Below are 15,121 nucleotides of genomic sequence, written 5' to 3'. Positions count from 1 at the left end.
ATGATGTAGAGTAAAATGTTGCTCCTTCAGAAGTGGGAGCTTTGATAGACAAGACAAGAAATATGGCTAGATGAAGTAAACAAGGAATAAACAGGAAACATTGTTATATATAGCAACATTTATTGGCATACAAAATATAGTGTACAGTAGTCATATTTTATGACTTGTGAATGTGCCGGATTAGAGAAGTTATTCAGCTTCCTTTCGAATGTGCCGGATTAGAGAAGTTATTCAGCAGCTTCCTTTCCCTGTGAAAGAGACAAATATATTTAGAATATATACAATATTGTGTCATGTCACACTTAAAAATCTTTATGTAGTGATAACATAATTCCCATTTACCTTGCCAGAGTCACGGGTCTTGGCTCTCAGCTTGTTGACCTGGGACTCAGCGATGTCAGCACGCTCCTCAGCCTCCTCCAGCTCATTCTGAACCTTCCTGCACTTGGACAGGTGACCATTGGCCTGCTCCTCCTGTGGAAATCCCATAGATCAATATTACTTAGGAATACGAAGAGTAGAATCAAAAGCATAAAAAAAGACAAGTACATTGACAAGTACATCATTTTGACTTAAAACAACGTACCGCTTCCTCAGCCGTCCTCTTGAAGGTCTTAACCTTGAGCTGCAGCTTGTCGACCAGATCCTGCAGCCTGGCAACATTCTTCTTATCCTCCTCAGTCTAATGGAAGCATGGGAATAGGAATTCAAATGAATCATCAAAATGAGGTAGCAATTGGTCAATATTCTCCTTCAATCGAAAGAAACACTAATGATGACCAACTTGTCATGAATGTGAACATGACATACCTGGTAGGTGAGTTCCTTCACTCTCCTCTCGTATTTGCGGACACCTTTAACAGCATCTACTCCCCGTCTCTGCTCAGTCTCAACCTCTCCTTCAAGCTCGCGCACCTTCAGAATTGAATAAAATATTAAGAATCCACTTTTCTCTGTAATTGTACAGATTAGTTCCACAATATATATCTTGACATGTGGCTAACTATTATTTTATCTTACCCTGGACTCCAGTTTCTGGAGCTGCTTCTTGCCTCCCTTCATGGCCAGATTCTCAGCCTCATCCAGGCGGTGCTGCAGGTCCTTGACTGTGACCTCCAGGTTCTTCTTCATCCTCTCCAGGTGAGAGCTGGTGTCCTGCTCCTTCTTCAGCTCCTCTGCCATCATGGCAGCCTAGAAGAGAAATAATTTATATTCACTAGAAATGTCATGAGAAAATGTCACATTGTTGTCTTAAATTACATGAGGAAATCAAATCCATCAGTAATGACCTTCTTGGCCATAAAGAAACAAGCTAATGAAATGTAAACCTACATCAGTGATGGCCTTCTTGGCCTTCTCCTCTGCATTCCTGGCTTCCTGAACACTGTCATCTACTTCACCCTGGACTTGGACCAGGTCAGTCTCAATCTTCTTCTTGGTGTTCAGAAGGCTGGTGTTCTAAAAGAAAAACCGATAAGCTTGTCAATGATGGCTCACACATAACCCAAAGAAACAAATGACAAAAGAATAAGGAATTTAGTTTATTTACCTGAGAGTGCAGTAGTCCAACACGCTCACTGGCGTCCACCAGTTCCTGCTCAGCCACTTTGCGGCCTCTCTCTGTCTGCTCCAGACCAGCTCTCAGCTCCTCAATCTCAGCCACCATGAGTCCATTTCTACGGTCAACCATGGCAGCCTGCTCCTTCAGGTCTTCCTGTGCTCTGAGAGCATCGTCAAGGTGCAGTTGGGCATCCTGATGTTAAAAGATGGTGACATAGAAATGATCACAAAAGTTGAGAATATGACTACATTTAGTATGAGGGGGCGGAGGGCACTGAAGTTGTTTTGAATGGAAAAGTGACATTAAACTCCCACAGACAGCTGTTGAAAACACGAGCGCACACCGGTCTGTCCAATTTACGTCCGATTGTAACAAATTTACAATACGAAGCCATTCGAGAATGCTGAATAAGGAATTCCTTGGTAACTTTCACATATGTCTGTTTGAGAGTGAGGACCAATGTTTTCATGCTTTTTAGCTTCAGGTAGCTGTGGAATTGGAGCACTTCAATTACAGTATCTGATGCAAGTGGGGGACATAAACACTAATACAAACATAACTGTAAACAACAATTAAGGATGTGGCATTGCCTTTCATATTTTAGATCACTGATTAATTAGCATATAAAGAACTACTGTGACAGCATAGTTGACATGAATCCAAAAGTTCCTCATCCAGTACCTTGAGCTGTCCCTGAACATTCCTCAGCGACTTCTGGGCCTCAGCAGACTGGCGGTTGGCATGACTCAGCTGGATCTCCATCTCATTCAGGTCTCCCTCCATCTTCTTCTTGATTCTCAGGGCATCATTCCTGCTCCTGACCTCAGAGTCCAGAGTGCCCTGCATGGAGTCAGTCACCCTCTGGCTGTTCCTCTTGATCTGCTCCATTTCCTCATCCTTCTCTGCCAGCTTCCTGTCAACCTCACCCTTAATCTGGTTGAGCTCCAGCTGGACACGCAGAATCTTGGACTCTTCATGTTCCAGAGTTCCCTAAAATACATCCAACATATAGTTCTGGTTGACTATTGAATATAATATGGGATCCATTATTTGATTAACTGTAAAAACATTACCTCCGCTTCCTCAAGGGCTGTCTGCATCTCTGATTTCTCAGTTTCCACTGTCTTCTTGGCCTTCTCCAGCTCATGGATGTTCTTTCCAGTCTCACCAATCTGTTCCGTCAGGTCTGAGATCTCCTCTGTAAATACCACACAACAGGGATGAGAAATACTTCATTGCAGCTTTCATAGTTGGTGTCTATCATGGTGGTATCTATCATGTTACATGTTCTTTTTGTTAATGGACTCACGCTGCAGGTTCTTGTTCTCGCGTTTCAGGGTCTCCAGCTGATCCAGAGCCTCCTCATAGGAGTTCTTCATCTTGAATACCTCAGTGCTGAGAGAACGAGCCTCTTTCTGAGCTCCCTCCAGCTCTGCCTGGCCCTCCTCGAACTTCTGCTTCCACTCTGCCAGGACCTGCAAAGTAATTTAAAGAAATGTAACCTAGTCTTTGAAGGCTAGAATTCTTTAAAAAATGTCCTTAGTAAAAGTAATGAATATCAATGTACCTTGTCAAAGTTCCTCTGCTTCTTGTCAAGGTTGGCAGCCAGACCATTGGCCCTCTCCACATCAACCATGAGGTCCTCCACCTCACCCTGGAGTCTCTGTTTGGTCTTCTCCAGAGAGGCACACTTGGAGTTCACAGCCTCAATCTGCTCCTCAGCCTCCTGAAGGCGCTGGGCCAGCTTTTTCCTGGTGAACAGTTGTTAAATGTAACAATGTAATGACATGTAATAAACTATGTTTGTTGCGATGGGCAGCAGAAAATAACCATATTGGCTTACTTTGCCTCCTCAAGCTCCTCTGTGCGCTGGACCGCATCAGTTTCATACTTGGCCCTCCACTGGGCCACCTCACTGTTGGCCTTGGACATTCCACGCTGCAGCTCAGCCTTGGCCTCCTGCTCCTCCTCAAACTGCTCCCTCAGAAGGTCACAGTCATGGCGGGCTGATTGAACACCATGAGCAAGGGCATTCTTGGCCTAAAAAGGTTATTGAAATAAGTACAATTAAATAAGAGACAATACTAAGTCAAAATAACAGAAATCGATCTGATTTTTAAGAAGATTTTCCTCACCTTAACCTCCTCCTCAACCTGCCTCTTCAGCTCATCAATCTGCTGAGTGTAGGCCTGCTTGCCTCTGGTCAACTGGGAGACAAGGGCTTCTTTCTCCTCAAGCTGGCGACCAAACTCACCTGGTTTTTAAATTTGATTTATTTTAGATAGAGTAAAAAAGAAAAAATACTGAACACAAAACAACATTTTTTAATAGAAATACTTACCATTCTCAGTCAGGAGTCTTGCTCTCTGAGAGCCGATATCATTTATCTGGCGCACATTCTCATCGCTTTTCGCCTTCAGTTCACTGAGTGAGTCCTCGAGGGTGCGGCACATCTTCTCAAGATTTCCCTGTTAATTAACATTGAATCTGTTGAGTAATTTTCTCAAACATGTGTTCTGCACATGAATCTATTATGTACTGTGTACATTTATCTGGTACATTTATAATTAGTATACCTTGGCCTTAGCAACAGCTTCCATGTTGCTGGAGAGGTCATCAATCTCCATCTTGTATTCACTCTTCTCCTTCTCCAGCTTCTGCTTGACACGCTGGAGGTTGTCGATCTGCTCTCCCAGCTCTGCAACACTGTCAGCCTGCTTCTTGCGGAGAGCAGCAGCGGTGGCTTCATGCTGGAGGGTGGACTCCTCAAGGTCACGACGCAGCTTCTGGAACTCAGCCTCACGCTTCTTGTTCATCTCAATCTGAGCTGCAGTGGCTCCACCCGCCTCCTCAAGCCTCTCACTGATCTCCTCCAGTTCCCTGGAGAGGTCAGCTCTCTGCTTCTCAACCTTGGCACGAGCAGCACGTTCAGCCTCAATCTCTTCCTCCAGCTCTTCAATGCGGGCCTTTAAAATGAATTAAAAAAATCATATGATGAATGCATGCAATTCATACATTTGACAATAAGTTAATTCAAGGAAAATTAAGGAGTGGTCCGGTGTTACACACTTTAATGCCATGCATTCCACATTCAACTGTGTAACTCCTGTGCCCAAGTTTACAGCTTACCATCAAATAATATAATTTCCACAAAAACCTGGATAATATGGACTTTTTAAATTGAAACTTTTAGCTAGCAATATCTCTGAAGGTCTGACTAATGAATGGAACATTTTAAAGATTAGATTATTTTGCAATGGAAACATTATTTACTGTAAATGTTCCAACACATTAGCAATGACATAGTAACTAATGCTTTCAAAATCCCCAGCACATTATTGCCTTGGCAATTTTGGACTGAAACTTAGCTACCACATAATACCAAAATCAATGATTAGCACCAACACTGTTGTATGGCAATAATAACATGTATTATTATAATTATAAGTGAATTACAATTTTGTATTAATAGTTAGTTGCATTATGAATGTGGGCATTATTTTAGAATGACAACTACTTGTTGGCACTACTTTGATGGATTCTAGGAATATGACCATCTCCATCCATCAGAATCGGATGTTTAACAAAGATGTACAAAATAGTCAAAATAGAACATCACTCACCTGCAGCTCCTTGATCTTCTTCTGAAGCTGAGCACCCAGGGACTGTTCATCCTCAATCTTGCTAAGCAACTGGGAAGTTTCAAAGTCCTTCCTATACGATTCACACAAAAAACAGAATAGTCATATTTCTGAATGTGTCTACCTAATCTTCACATATAATATGTCATCCATGAGAAAATATACAGTATATAAGTGAAACCAAATCTATATTACTTCTTGATCTTCTCGTCAGACTGCTGCTTGTCATTCTCCAGATCCATGATGGATTCTTGAGCCAGTTTCAGGTCACCTTCAAGCTTCCTCTTCGTTCTCTCAAGGTCCATGCGGAGCTTCTTCTCTTGCTCCAGAGAACCTTCAAGCTGTGAATTTAAGTTTAGAAATTGTTCAACAATATGATTTTTAGATGCAACCAAGCAGCTAGTATATGTTTGTCTATCGGTTGAACCATCCCAAAATGTTAATAAATAGTTTGTCAAGACATAATGATAGATATTGGTGTGTCAACGCATCTCATCACATTTCATGCCAGTTGATCAGATCGTGGCGCAACATTCAAAGATAAAGACCCTAAATCTGATTGACACTAGACTTTGTGCTCATCCAAGCTATATTTTTTCTACAACTTCACCAGTAGGATGACCCATGTCTGCCATATTGCATTTTCTGCCATTTAGAATCTTTCCACTACTCCGCCAAGCCTGACTATTCACCTGATTCTCACAACACTTTCTGTGTGGCATCTAGAGCACAGCTTCTTGAAATGTGTAATTCTGAACGTTTCTAGGTCTTTCTGTATGATGGCTAGGCCTACTCCTAATCGAATTTGGAAAAAGGCATTGTAAGCAGGAAGTGACACCACACATGCTTGCTCCATGATAGTAAAGAGATGTCCAAAGGTTAGTGTGAATCGGTCACATGATGGTGATATTCACGAGAATCATATTACAGAGACATTCAATTTGCCACAAAGATTTTTGATTTGGCAATTTGTCACTCTAAATATCACACCAATCACCCAGATGGTGGCGCTAATGTTCAACGTTGAAAAGCAATCAATTGTACACTCCCGAGTCCCTTCGACATGGGACTTTGTACATATATCCAGCTATCATTAGTCTACAACACTGGTCTGCCAATTACATAATTGCATAAAGATAATGGATACAGTGTTCAGGTTAAAGCACATTTCCAGGCAGCATGAAACTGTAAATGTAACATTTTTTCCTGAAGACAAATTGGTCACAGCTCATCTCAAATTTCCTGCTTGTTTTCTTCAACATTATGATAGAACTCATAACTCACATCATCCACTTGCTGCTCAAGCTTGGTCTTGGACTTGGTCAGAGTGTTGACTTTGTCTTCCTCTGCCTGCAGGTCATCAAGCGTCTGCTGGTGTGCCTCTTGGAGGGCTTTCTTCTCCTTTGTCAGCTTACCAACGCTCTCATCCTGAGCGGCCATCTCCTCAGTCAGGTTCTTCACCTGAATAAGGAAAACAAATCATGTTATCATAAATGAATGATCCTCTTGTTATCGTTTGATAATTTAGGCAGAGAGAATACTTATGAACCTTGTTCTCAGTGGCATGTTTCTCCTTCTCCACTTTGGCCAAGGTGAGCTCCAGGTCATCAATGTCCTTCTTGAGCTCAGAGCATTCATCCTCCAGTTTCCTCTTCTTGGCAGTCAGCTCACCATTCATTTCCTCCTCATCTTCCAGTCTCTCAGTTGTCTCTTTGAGTTTGGCCTCAAGCTGGATCTTACTCTTGATAAGTCCCTCACATCTTTCCTCAGCATCTGACAGATTATCTGATTCCTATAGGCACAATAATAATGATAATATTATTCACTACATGACAAAAACAGAGAGACAGTTTATAATTTACATATATCAACAGTTTCTAGACAGTTTAAGTCTACTTACAGATGACGCTAGCAGCGACAGATCATTCTTCTCTTGGAGAAGAGACACCATCTTCATCTCCAGCTCCTTCTTCTTAGCCAGAGCAGCGGCCAGGTCTTTTGTCATCTTCTCATAGTTCTCCTTCATGTTAGCCAGCTCCTTCTCAGTCTCAGCAGAGACAAGAAGAGGCTTGATCTTGTAGTAAACCTTCATCCATGGCCAGTGTTTGACATTCATGAATGAGCGGACGTTGTATTGGATAGTATAAACAGCATCCCTGTTAATAAAGAGTTATTGTTATTTAATAAAAGCATGTTAGCATGTTTTTTAACGTAACAATGTATTTAGAATGTGGCTGTTTTCAACATGCCTTGTCGCTGTCATCTTCACAAACTCCCTCCTCATAAGGAAACCGCGGCAAAGAGACTGAGTCATTCTGACCAGACTAGCCAGCTTCTCATCTCTCATCTCTTCAAGGACACCCAGCAGACCCGCTTTGAAGAACACCTGAATAAGAGACCAGATAAATTACATATTCATATATGACTTTGTTGGTTTTTATTCATGGGATAATGCCAGCATTTTAAAATAAAACTCAGGCATGGATTTTTCATAGACGACAGTATCACTGAAACAGTTATCATGTGATTAATTTCCCTACCTACTAGATGCCACTCACTTCATAATAATCTCCAACAATGTAAAAATCGAACTTAAGAGAATCCAAACTTAGGTTGCTTTCACACCTACGTTTGTTTGAAATTGTCCGAATCAAAACTGAAAATTTTACATGGAAAACTGATCAGCTTATTAAATATTCAGTTTTTCAGGTATATTTTTCAGATTGCTTTCACACAAACCACTCCAGGGTTTCATTGGAAGCAGACTGAGATCGCCTCAAACAGTTGGACCAGAGGGCGGCTAGGTGATGCAGTGGGCAAGGCACTCACCACCAATGCTGGAGACGCTGGGTTCCAGCCCAGCTCTCCACATTATTTTCAGTTTGGCTGGTCGTCCGTACTAATACAATTGGCAGTATTAGGGGGAGGGAAAACTGAGGTGTGGGGATCGGACGTTGTGGACAGCGACTCCTACAGGTCGGTTGGTGCGCCTGCGCAGTAGAATCAAGAAGCGTGCTATGTATGGCTTCGTCCACATTGCAGCCGGCTTGTGGGAGGCAAGAAACAGCGTTCGAGACCGGGGAGGGTTGAATTGGATGATACGAAATTGGGATGGGAGGGAAAATAGAAAATGGGAGAAAAAGTGGTTAAAAAAAAAAAAACAGTTGGACCAGGATGTGGTTGTTTGGACCCGAGTTCGATTCCGGTGTTCACACTAACCCAAATTAATCAAGGGGGTAAATTCTCCAGCGTTCCATTCAACTGGACTAAACAAACCTGGTGTGATTGCCCTTGGTCTAGTTACATCATTTATGGGGGAGGTTTGTGTGTCAACAAAATCTTCACATGACCTTGCCTTATGGCGTATTAACAGGGGTGACAGTGGCTCAGTAGGTAGAGAGGTTGTCTGATAATCAGAAGGTCCTTGAGCAAGACACTTAAGCTCCCAATAAACAGGTTGACACCTTGTATGGTTGCCTCTGCCATCGGTGTGTGAATGTGAGATATGGATGAATATGAGTATAAATTGTAAAGCACTTTGGATAAAAGCGCTATATAATTGCAGTCCATTTACTAGGGCTGTACCCGACTCAGAAATGTCTTAAATGGAAAATACGACGATTTGTTTTATATATTAAGAAAATTAATGATATGTAATTAACCTGTTTATTAGGTTATACTGGACACCCTCCATACAGTCAGTATTGAGACTTCTCTCAGGCCATGATATCAAATTAAGTCAATCAACATTTAGTATTTTCTTTACCTTGGTGTGTCCAAACTTGTAATCTTCATGTTCAATATCAATTGAACCAAGCAGCTTCTCAGAGGCCTTCTTGTTGTCCATGAACTGACCTTCAGGGCAGGCACTGGCATTCAGTATTTTGTACCTTTTGTGAAAGAGTTCATGGAGTTATATTCATGAATTCATCAGTTCAGCACTTAGATAGTTGTAAGTTTTAAAGTTTGTTGAGAGTTAATGGATACCTCTGCTTGAAGTCAGCATAGATAATTCTGCTGGGGAATCCCTTTCTGCAGATTCTGATACCCTCCAGTACACCATTACACCTCAGCTGGTGGATAACCAGGAAGTTCTGCATCAAACCTACAGAGAAGATTTTTTCATGATTATTACGACAATGTAATGACCCATTACCACTACACTACACTAAATCACTAAAGCACATCATAATAAGACACAAACATTATGTTAACTGTTAGTGTACCTGGAGTCTTTGACTCATTGGGAATCAGGCAACGCACAAAGTGAGGATGGGTGGCCCTCAAGTTGGTCATCAGCTTGCCCAAGTTCTCCTGTAGATACATATATAAACCAAATATTATTCATGAAAAGCTATTATTTGTATTTAATTCCAAAAAGTCACAGTGTTGTTGTTAGATCTTACCCTGAACTGGGAGGACACAGTCTGCATGGAGCCACCCTTCTTCTTGCCTCCCTTCTTTGCGCCACCAGTCTCTATTGATTTGATAATACATAGAATATGTTTATAGATTCAACATTATTATCTAAATCGAATTATGCTGGTTGTTGGACAATGTAATTTTATTGATAGTATTGAAAATACATGTTGTATGACAGAGGGTACTTAGAAGTTGAGATAATTGTCTCTTAGACCAAAGTGAGAATTTTAATAATCACACTTAAAAGTTAATTTCTCATAATGACGTACCTTCAACTACAGCAGGATACAGCACAGGCAGCAGTTTAACGGAAGACTTCTGGTAAAGCTGCATCACCGAATCGTTCAGTGGATCCTTGTTCTTGTCCAGCCATCCAGTGACGTTGTAATCCACAGTTCCAGCATAGTGTACCATGGAGAAGTGGGCCTCAGCCTTGCCCTTGCCGGGTTTAGGCTTCTCAAATGCTATGTTCTTGCCCATATGTTGGTCATACAGCTTGTTCTTGAAGCTCATGTCAGACGCCTTGGGGAACATGCACTCCTCTTCAAGGATGGAGAAGATGCCCATGGGCTTTATAAAAGTGGAAAAGAGATATACAGATCATTTAGACACACCTTGTGGCATTCTAAGGAATATTTGAATAAGTCACAACATTATGGTGTACCTTCTCAATGAGCTCAATGCAGGCAGCCAAGTCCATGCCGAAGTCAATGAACTCCCAGATAATACCCTCCTTCTTGTACTCCTCTTGCTCCAGGACAAACATGGTGTGGTTGAAGAACTGTTGCAGTTTCTCATTGGTGAAGTTGATGCACAGCTGCTCCATGCTGTTGTACTGTCAGTGGGGGAAAATATATTAGCCTAATCTCCTACATTACTTGAGGGAAATGTCTTTCCATGAAATTAGGCAGTCCATATATTGCTATAACTGCATACTTACATCAAAGATCTCAAAACCAGCAATGTCCAGCACACCAATGTAAGACGATCTTGGCATCTTTGTGTCCAGCTGCTGGTTGATACGGATGACCATCCACAAGAACATCCTCTCATAGATGGACTTGGCCAGGGCCATAACAGAGTTATAGACCTGAAAAAAGTTATTTGATTTAATTAAAATGCATGCATCTACATACATTAGCACTCCAATGCTGTCAGTCTGCCACTTGCACACACTCTCCAGAATGTTACTTTGGAAATAGTGTACAGGAAAATGTGAAGCAACATATTTGCTGTGACCCGTGTGTGAAATACATAGAATGGGAAGGATATAATGTATCTTGCTCACCTGAGGCACAGTCTGTCCCTTGGTGACATACTCGTTTCCGACCTTCACTCTGGGGTAGCACAGACCCTTCAGCATGTCACCAGAGTTAATGCCCAAAAGGTAGGCGATTTTGTCAGCCTCTGAAAATGTGTATAAAACGCATTCAGGATAAATATCCAGGAATATTGGATTCACGATTCATGCCATAGTGTCACACTAGCATAGCAAAGAGACAAAATAATGCCATAGAGTTACACTAGCATAGCAAAGAGACAGCATAATGCCACATAGTCACACTAACATAGTAAAGAGACATAATAATGCCATAGAGTTACACTAGCATAGCAAATAGACAAAATAATGCCACAGAGTTACACTAGCACTATATAGTATATTGTATATTAGTATATTGCATAGTATATTGTATGGTAACTCAGTTACTGCTATCCTGCATTGAACATTGTACATGTGTACATACTGAACACTTGTGTCTACGTACGTGACTTCTATTTTTTACTTTTACTTGCTATACTTATTTTATTTCATACTTATCTTTTGTCTAGCACAGTCTCTGGAGCATAACAGAAAGAAGCATTTTGTATAAAAGTATTCTGTACTTCTGTATGACAACTATTAAAGAAACTTGAAACTTGAAACTAGCATAGCAAAGAGACAGCATAATGCCATAGAGTTTTACTAGCATAGTAAAGAGACATACTAATGCCATAGAGTTACACTAGCATAGCAAGGAGACAGCAAACTGCCATAGAGTTACACTAACATAGCCAAGAGACAGTATAATGCCATAGAGTTACACTAGCATAGTAAAGAGACATCATACTGCCATAGGGATACACTAGCATAGCAAAATATGGAATATAATTTTTGATGCATGTTTATTTTATTATTATTAAAAAAAATGTATTATGTTTTTATTGTTTTTACTACCGGGCAGTCCGGTAGAGAGAGAGAGAGAGAGAGGAAGAACGGGAGACAGAGCAGGGGGAAGACATTCGGCAACTGACGCCGGGTCCGGGAATCGAACCCAGGTCGGCCGCTTCGCGACGCAGCGCGTTACATGGTTCGCAACTTGGGCGCCCCTTGATGCATGTTTATTAATGATGGGAAGCAACATAAGGGCTGGTTTGAAAAATAGTGAACCTATATTTTAATACTCACCCTCTGTGCCATCAGCCTCAGCCTGCTCCTCACGCTGCTTCTGCTTGAACTTCAAGTTGCCATGGTGAAGCACTGCACCAGTCAGCTTCCAGATATAATTCTTCTCCTCACCACTGAAGCCCAGAACGTCAATAGCATCCTGTATGAAAAGAAGTACAAATAAGTAAAAGAAAAATATATATAAGAATGTCAGCCACATGCAGACAAGTGACCGAGAGCTTTATTGTGGACAGTGGACTAGTGGGTTAAAGGCACACTTGTAGAGCAAGGAAAGCTGGATGTGTCAGCTATGTTCCTTGGCAATTAGAATTGTGGTGTGGAAATGAAGGCCTTCTAAATTTGAGCTTCATAGTGCTTCATTCAGGCCAACTAGGTTTTTTAATAATTTCTTTTTGGATAAGTGGATAAGCGATCATTGCTGTTGATTTATTAATGCAATGTATTTACTTGCTTTTCATCTTGAAATGCATGCTAACTACTTACTTCCCAGATGGTTCTTCTGTGTAACAAACCATCTGACGGGCCAGGTTAATTCTAAGTAACGCGTCTCTATCATTTACCATCTTATGGCAATTTGAGAAAGTGCATATATAATGTAATTATTCTTAAATTAACATCTAAACATACAAAATAATATATTAAGTTGGAACATCTGTAGGTAGATTACTACACATCACTCACATCAGTGGCATCCAACTCGGCTTTGTCATCAATGCTGGCCACAGTGATATGACCCTGACTGCACATGGGGAAGTCATAGGGGTTGCTGGTGATGAGACACATTTCTGGTGTGGAAACACATAGAATCAAATAAGTTAGACTGGATCTGCTTCCGTCAAATGATTATGGACCATTGTTGTTGACAATATCAGTTATCAGTTATTCAGCTCACCAATCAGCTCAGGCTTGTGGTTGGTCATCATCTGGTAGAAGATGTGGTAGCCTCTCTCATCTGGAAGCTGGAAGCTCACTCTGGACTTCTCCAGCAGATCTATGAGGTTTGGTCATAATAAATATCTAGCCTACTAATAATATAACTCGTTTAATTTGGTAAGTGAATGTTATACTTACATGTTTCAATATCAGCACTGGACAGTTTGCCAGTTGGGAGGAAGTGGATTCTGATGAATTTACCCTTTTCAGAAGAACACAACAGTGTTATTATTGTATAACCAAGTAATGCCCAAGTGATATTTGATAGAAAAGAAAATATTCAACTTACAAAGCGAGAGGAGTTGTCATTCCTCACGGTCTTGGCGTTACCATAACTCTCCAGCAAGGGATTGGCTGCAATGATCTGATCCTCCAGTGAGCCCTAGAATTTAATTTTCACATTTGAACAATCATATCAGTAAATTTCCACTCTTTGTTAAAATGTCTGTGGTTTCCATTTTTCAGTATATTCTCTCAGTATTTTACCTGGATCTTTGATTCTTTCTTCTTCTCTCCACCAGGACCCACTGCGATTGTGGCAAAGTACTGGATGACACGCTTGGTGTTCACAGTCTTTCCGGCACCAGATTCTCCACTGTGTATAGATCATTGAATTAATAGAAACTCACAAACTAATTTCAATCATTTTGATTATATTGATATTTTTGATGAACAATAGATGAGAGACTTACGTGATAAGAACAGACTGGTTCTCCCTATCTGTGAAAGGTAAAGCAAAGACATATTTATTATCTGTTTAACCAAACCAAAAATAATAATTCATAGGATTTTCATGACCAGGACATACCAGTAAGCATGAACTGAAAGGCGTTGTCAGAGACAGAGAAGATGTGGGGTGGGGCCTCCATACGCTTCTTGCCTCTGTAGGCATTCACAACCTCCTGGTCGTACACTGGGAGCCACTTGTAGGGGTTCACAGTGGCACAGAACAGGCCAGAGTAGGTCTGAAGGGGAATAGAGATTCAGGAAAATGTACAGTAGGCTATAGGGTCATTATTTAATATTGCACCTTTTACTCATATTTGAGAATATCTTACGTAGATCATCCATGCGGCATAACGCTCTTTGAGGTTATACAACACAGAGGCTTCATTGAGATGGGTCATCATGGCCATGTCCTCAATTTTGTCATACTTGGGAGGGTTCATAGGGTGAACATCCTCCTCCTTAACGGTTCTCTCCTGAAATACAGAAACACAATTTCAGTTTACCGACTCATCTGCAAGTTGTATTGCTTTGAATTCTGTATGAAACACATCAGCCTACTTTACCTCCTGAGTGTCAAGCACTTTGACAGTGACTTTGCCACCGTCTTTCTTCAGGATGGTACATTTGAGGTACAGCTCCTTAGCATCAGCCACGTAAGCAGCAGACTTAGCATCAAAGGGTGAAGTCTGTGCTGCAAGCCTCTCAGCCTCTGGCTTACGGAGGTAAATGGAGGCCTTGCCATAAGTGGCCATCTCTGCGTCCGTACTCATGGTGGCGGCTTCATGTTGACAGACAAAGATTATTTGTAGATTAAGGTGGGTGCGAGCACAACTCAAACTTTCAAACAGTCTCTTACCGGGTCTTGAAGAGTATAATAATAGAAGGAACTACCAGCACTCAAGGAAAATGACCCCATTGTCATTTTGTTGTATGGGCAGCAAACTACCAAACCTGCTGCTCATGCTGCCCATGCAATACAATTATTATGTTCTGTGAGTGCTGGTAGTTCCAGCATTGTAGTAAATTAAGTTGTACAACCTACAGTAGGGCAAAATTTGTTGAAACAAAACTAAAATCACCCTCAACTGGTGTAAAGATTGCAGAAGACTATTGGAGAAATAGTGGCAGGTTGGAGGATGGTCTGTTCTTACCTTGTTATACTACCCGATCACAGAAGAACTTTTCACAATGTAGAACCCTGCATGAGAGAAAAATCATGTTGTAGGAGTGAGCCAATAGAGCCAGAGAGCCACTTGTCTTTCTTCAAGATGGTACATTTGAGGTACAGCTCTACAACCAACCTACCTACTGTATGTAGGAGAGAGCCAATAGAGCCAGAGAACCATCAACTGTCAGTCAGTTAGTGGATCTACGTCACTTTTGACTCAT

The 15,121-nt window shown here is 41.3% G+C and overlaps 1 protein-coding gene across 2 annotated transcripts; it reads right to left on the bottom strand.

Annotated features, from left to right (window-relative positions):
* Positions 1-227: 227 nt before the first annotated feature.
* On the bottom strand, positions 228-14,502 carry LOC311236874 (myosin heavy chain, fast skeletal muscle-like; the record flags this gene model as incomplete). Of its 2 annotated transcripts, none has more annotated exons than XM_084324662.1 (39): positions 228-248; positions 343-474; positions 587-682; positions 811-915; positions 1,021-1,191; positions 1,333-1,458; positions 1,550-1,753; positions 2,243-2,551; positions 2,635-2,759; positions 2,871-3,036; positions 3,129-3,312; positions 3,405-3,601; positions 3,697-3,815; positions 3,903-4,029; positions 4,138-4,527; positions 5,185-5,275; positions 5,398-5,543; positions 6,487-6,663; positions 6,752-6,994; positions 7,103-7,358; positions 7,452-7,588; positions 8,969-9,092; positions 9,190-9,307; positions 9,429-9,516; positions 9,609-9,679; positions 9,894-10,194; positions 10,289-10,459; positions 10,565-10,714; positions 10,913-11,031; positions 12,071-12,209; positions 12,752-12,855; positions 12,963-13,061; positions 13,142-13,205; positions 13,293-13,385; positions 13,490-13,598; positions 13,696-13,723; positions 13,812-13,968; positions 14,062-14,205; positions 14,296-14,502. In XM_084324662.1, 39 exons carry the CDS (start codon positions 14,500-14,502, stop codon positions 228-230), a joined length of 5,808 nt encoding a protein of 1,935 aa, XP_084180788.1. The 2 variants fall into 2 exon arrangements, with proteins under 2 accessions (XP_084180788.1, XP_084180789.1); XM_084324663.1 differs by having other exon boundaries at positions 14,062-14,202.
* Between the last annotated feature and the right edge of the window lie 619 nt (positions 14,503-15,121).

The sequence above is a fragment of the Notolepis coatsorum genome (assembly GCF_963971535.1).
Source record: "Notolepis coatsorum genome assembly, chromosome: 11".
Classification (NCBI taxonomy): Eukaryota; Metazoa; Chordata; class Actinopteri; order Aulopiformes; family Paralepididae; genus Notolepis; species Notolepis coatsorum.
The sequence above is the reverse complement of the archived record's forward strand: the minus strand, read 5'-3'. Positions and strand labels throughout refer to the sequence as shown.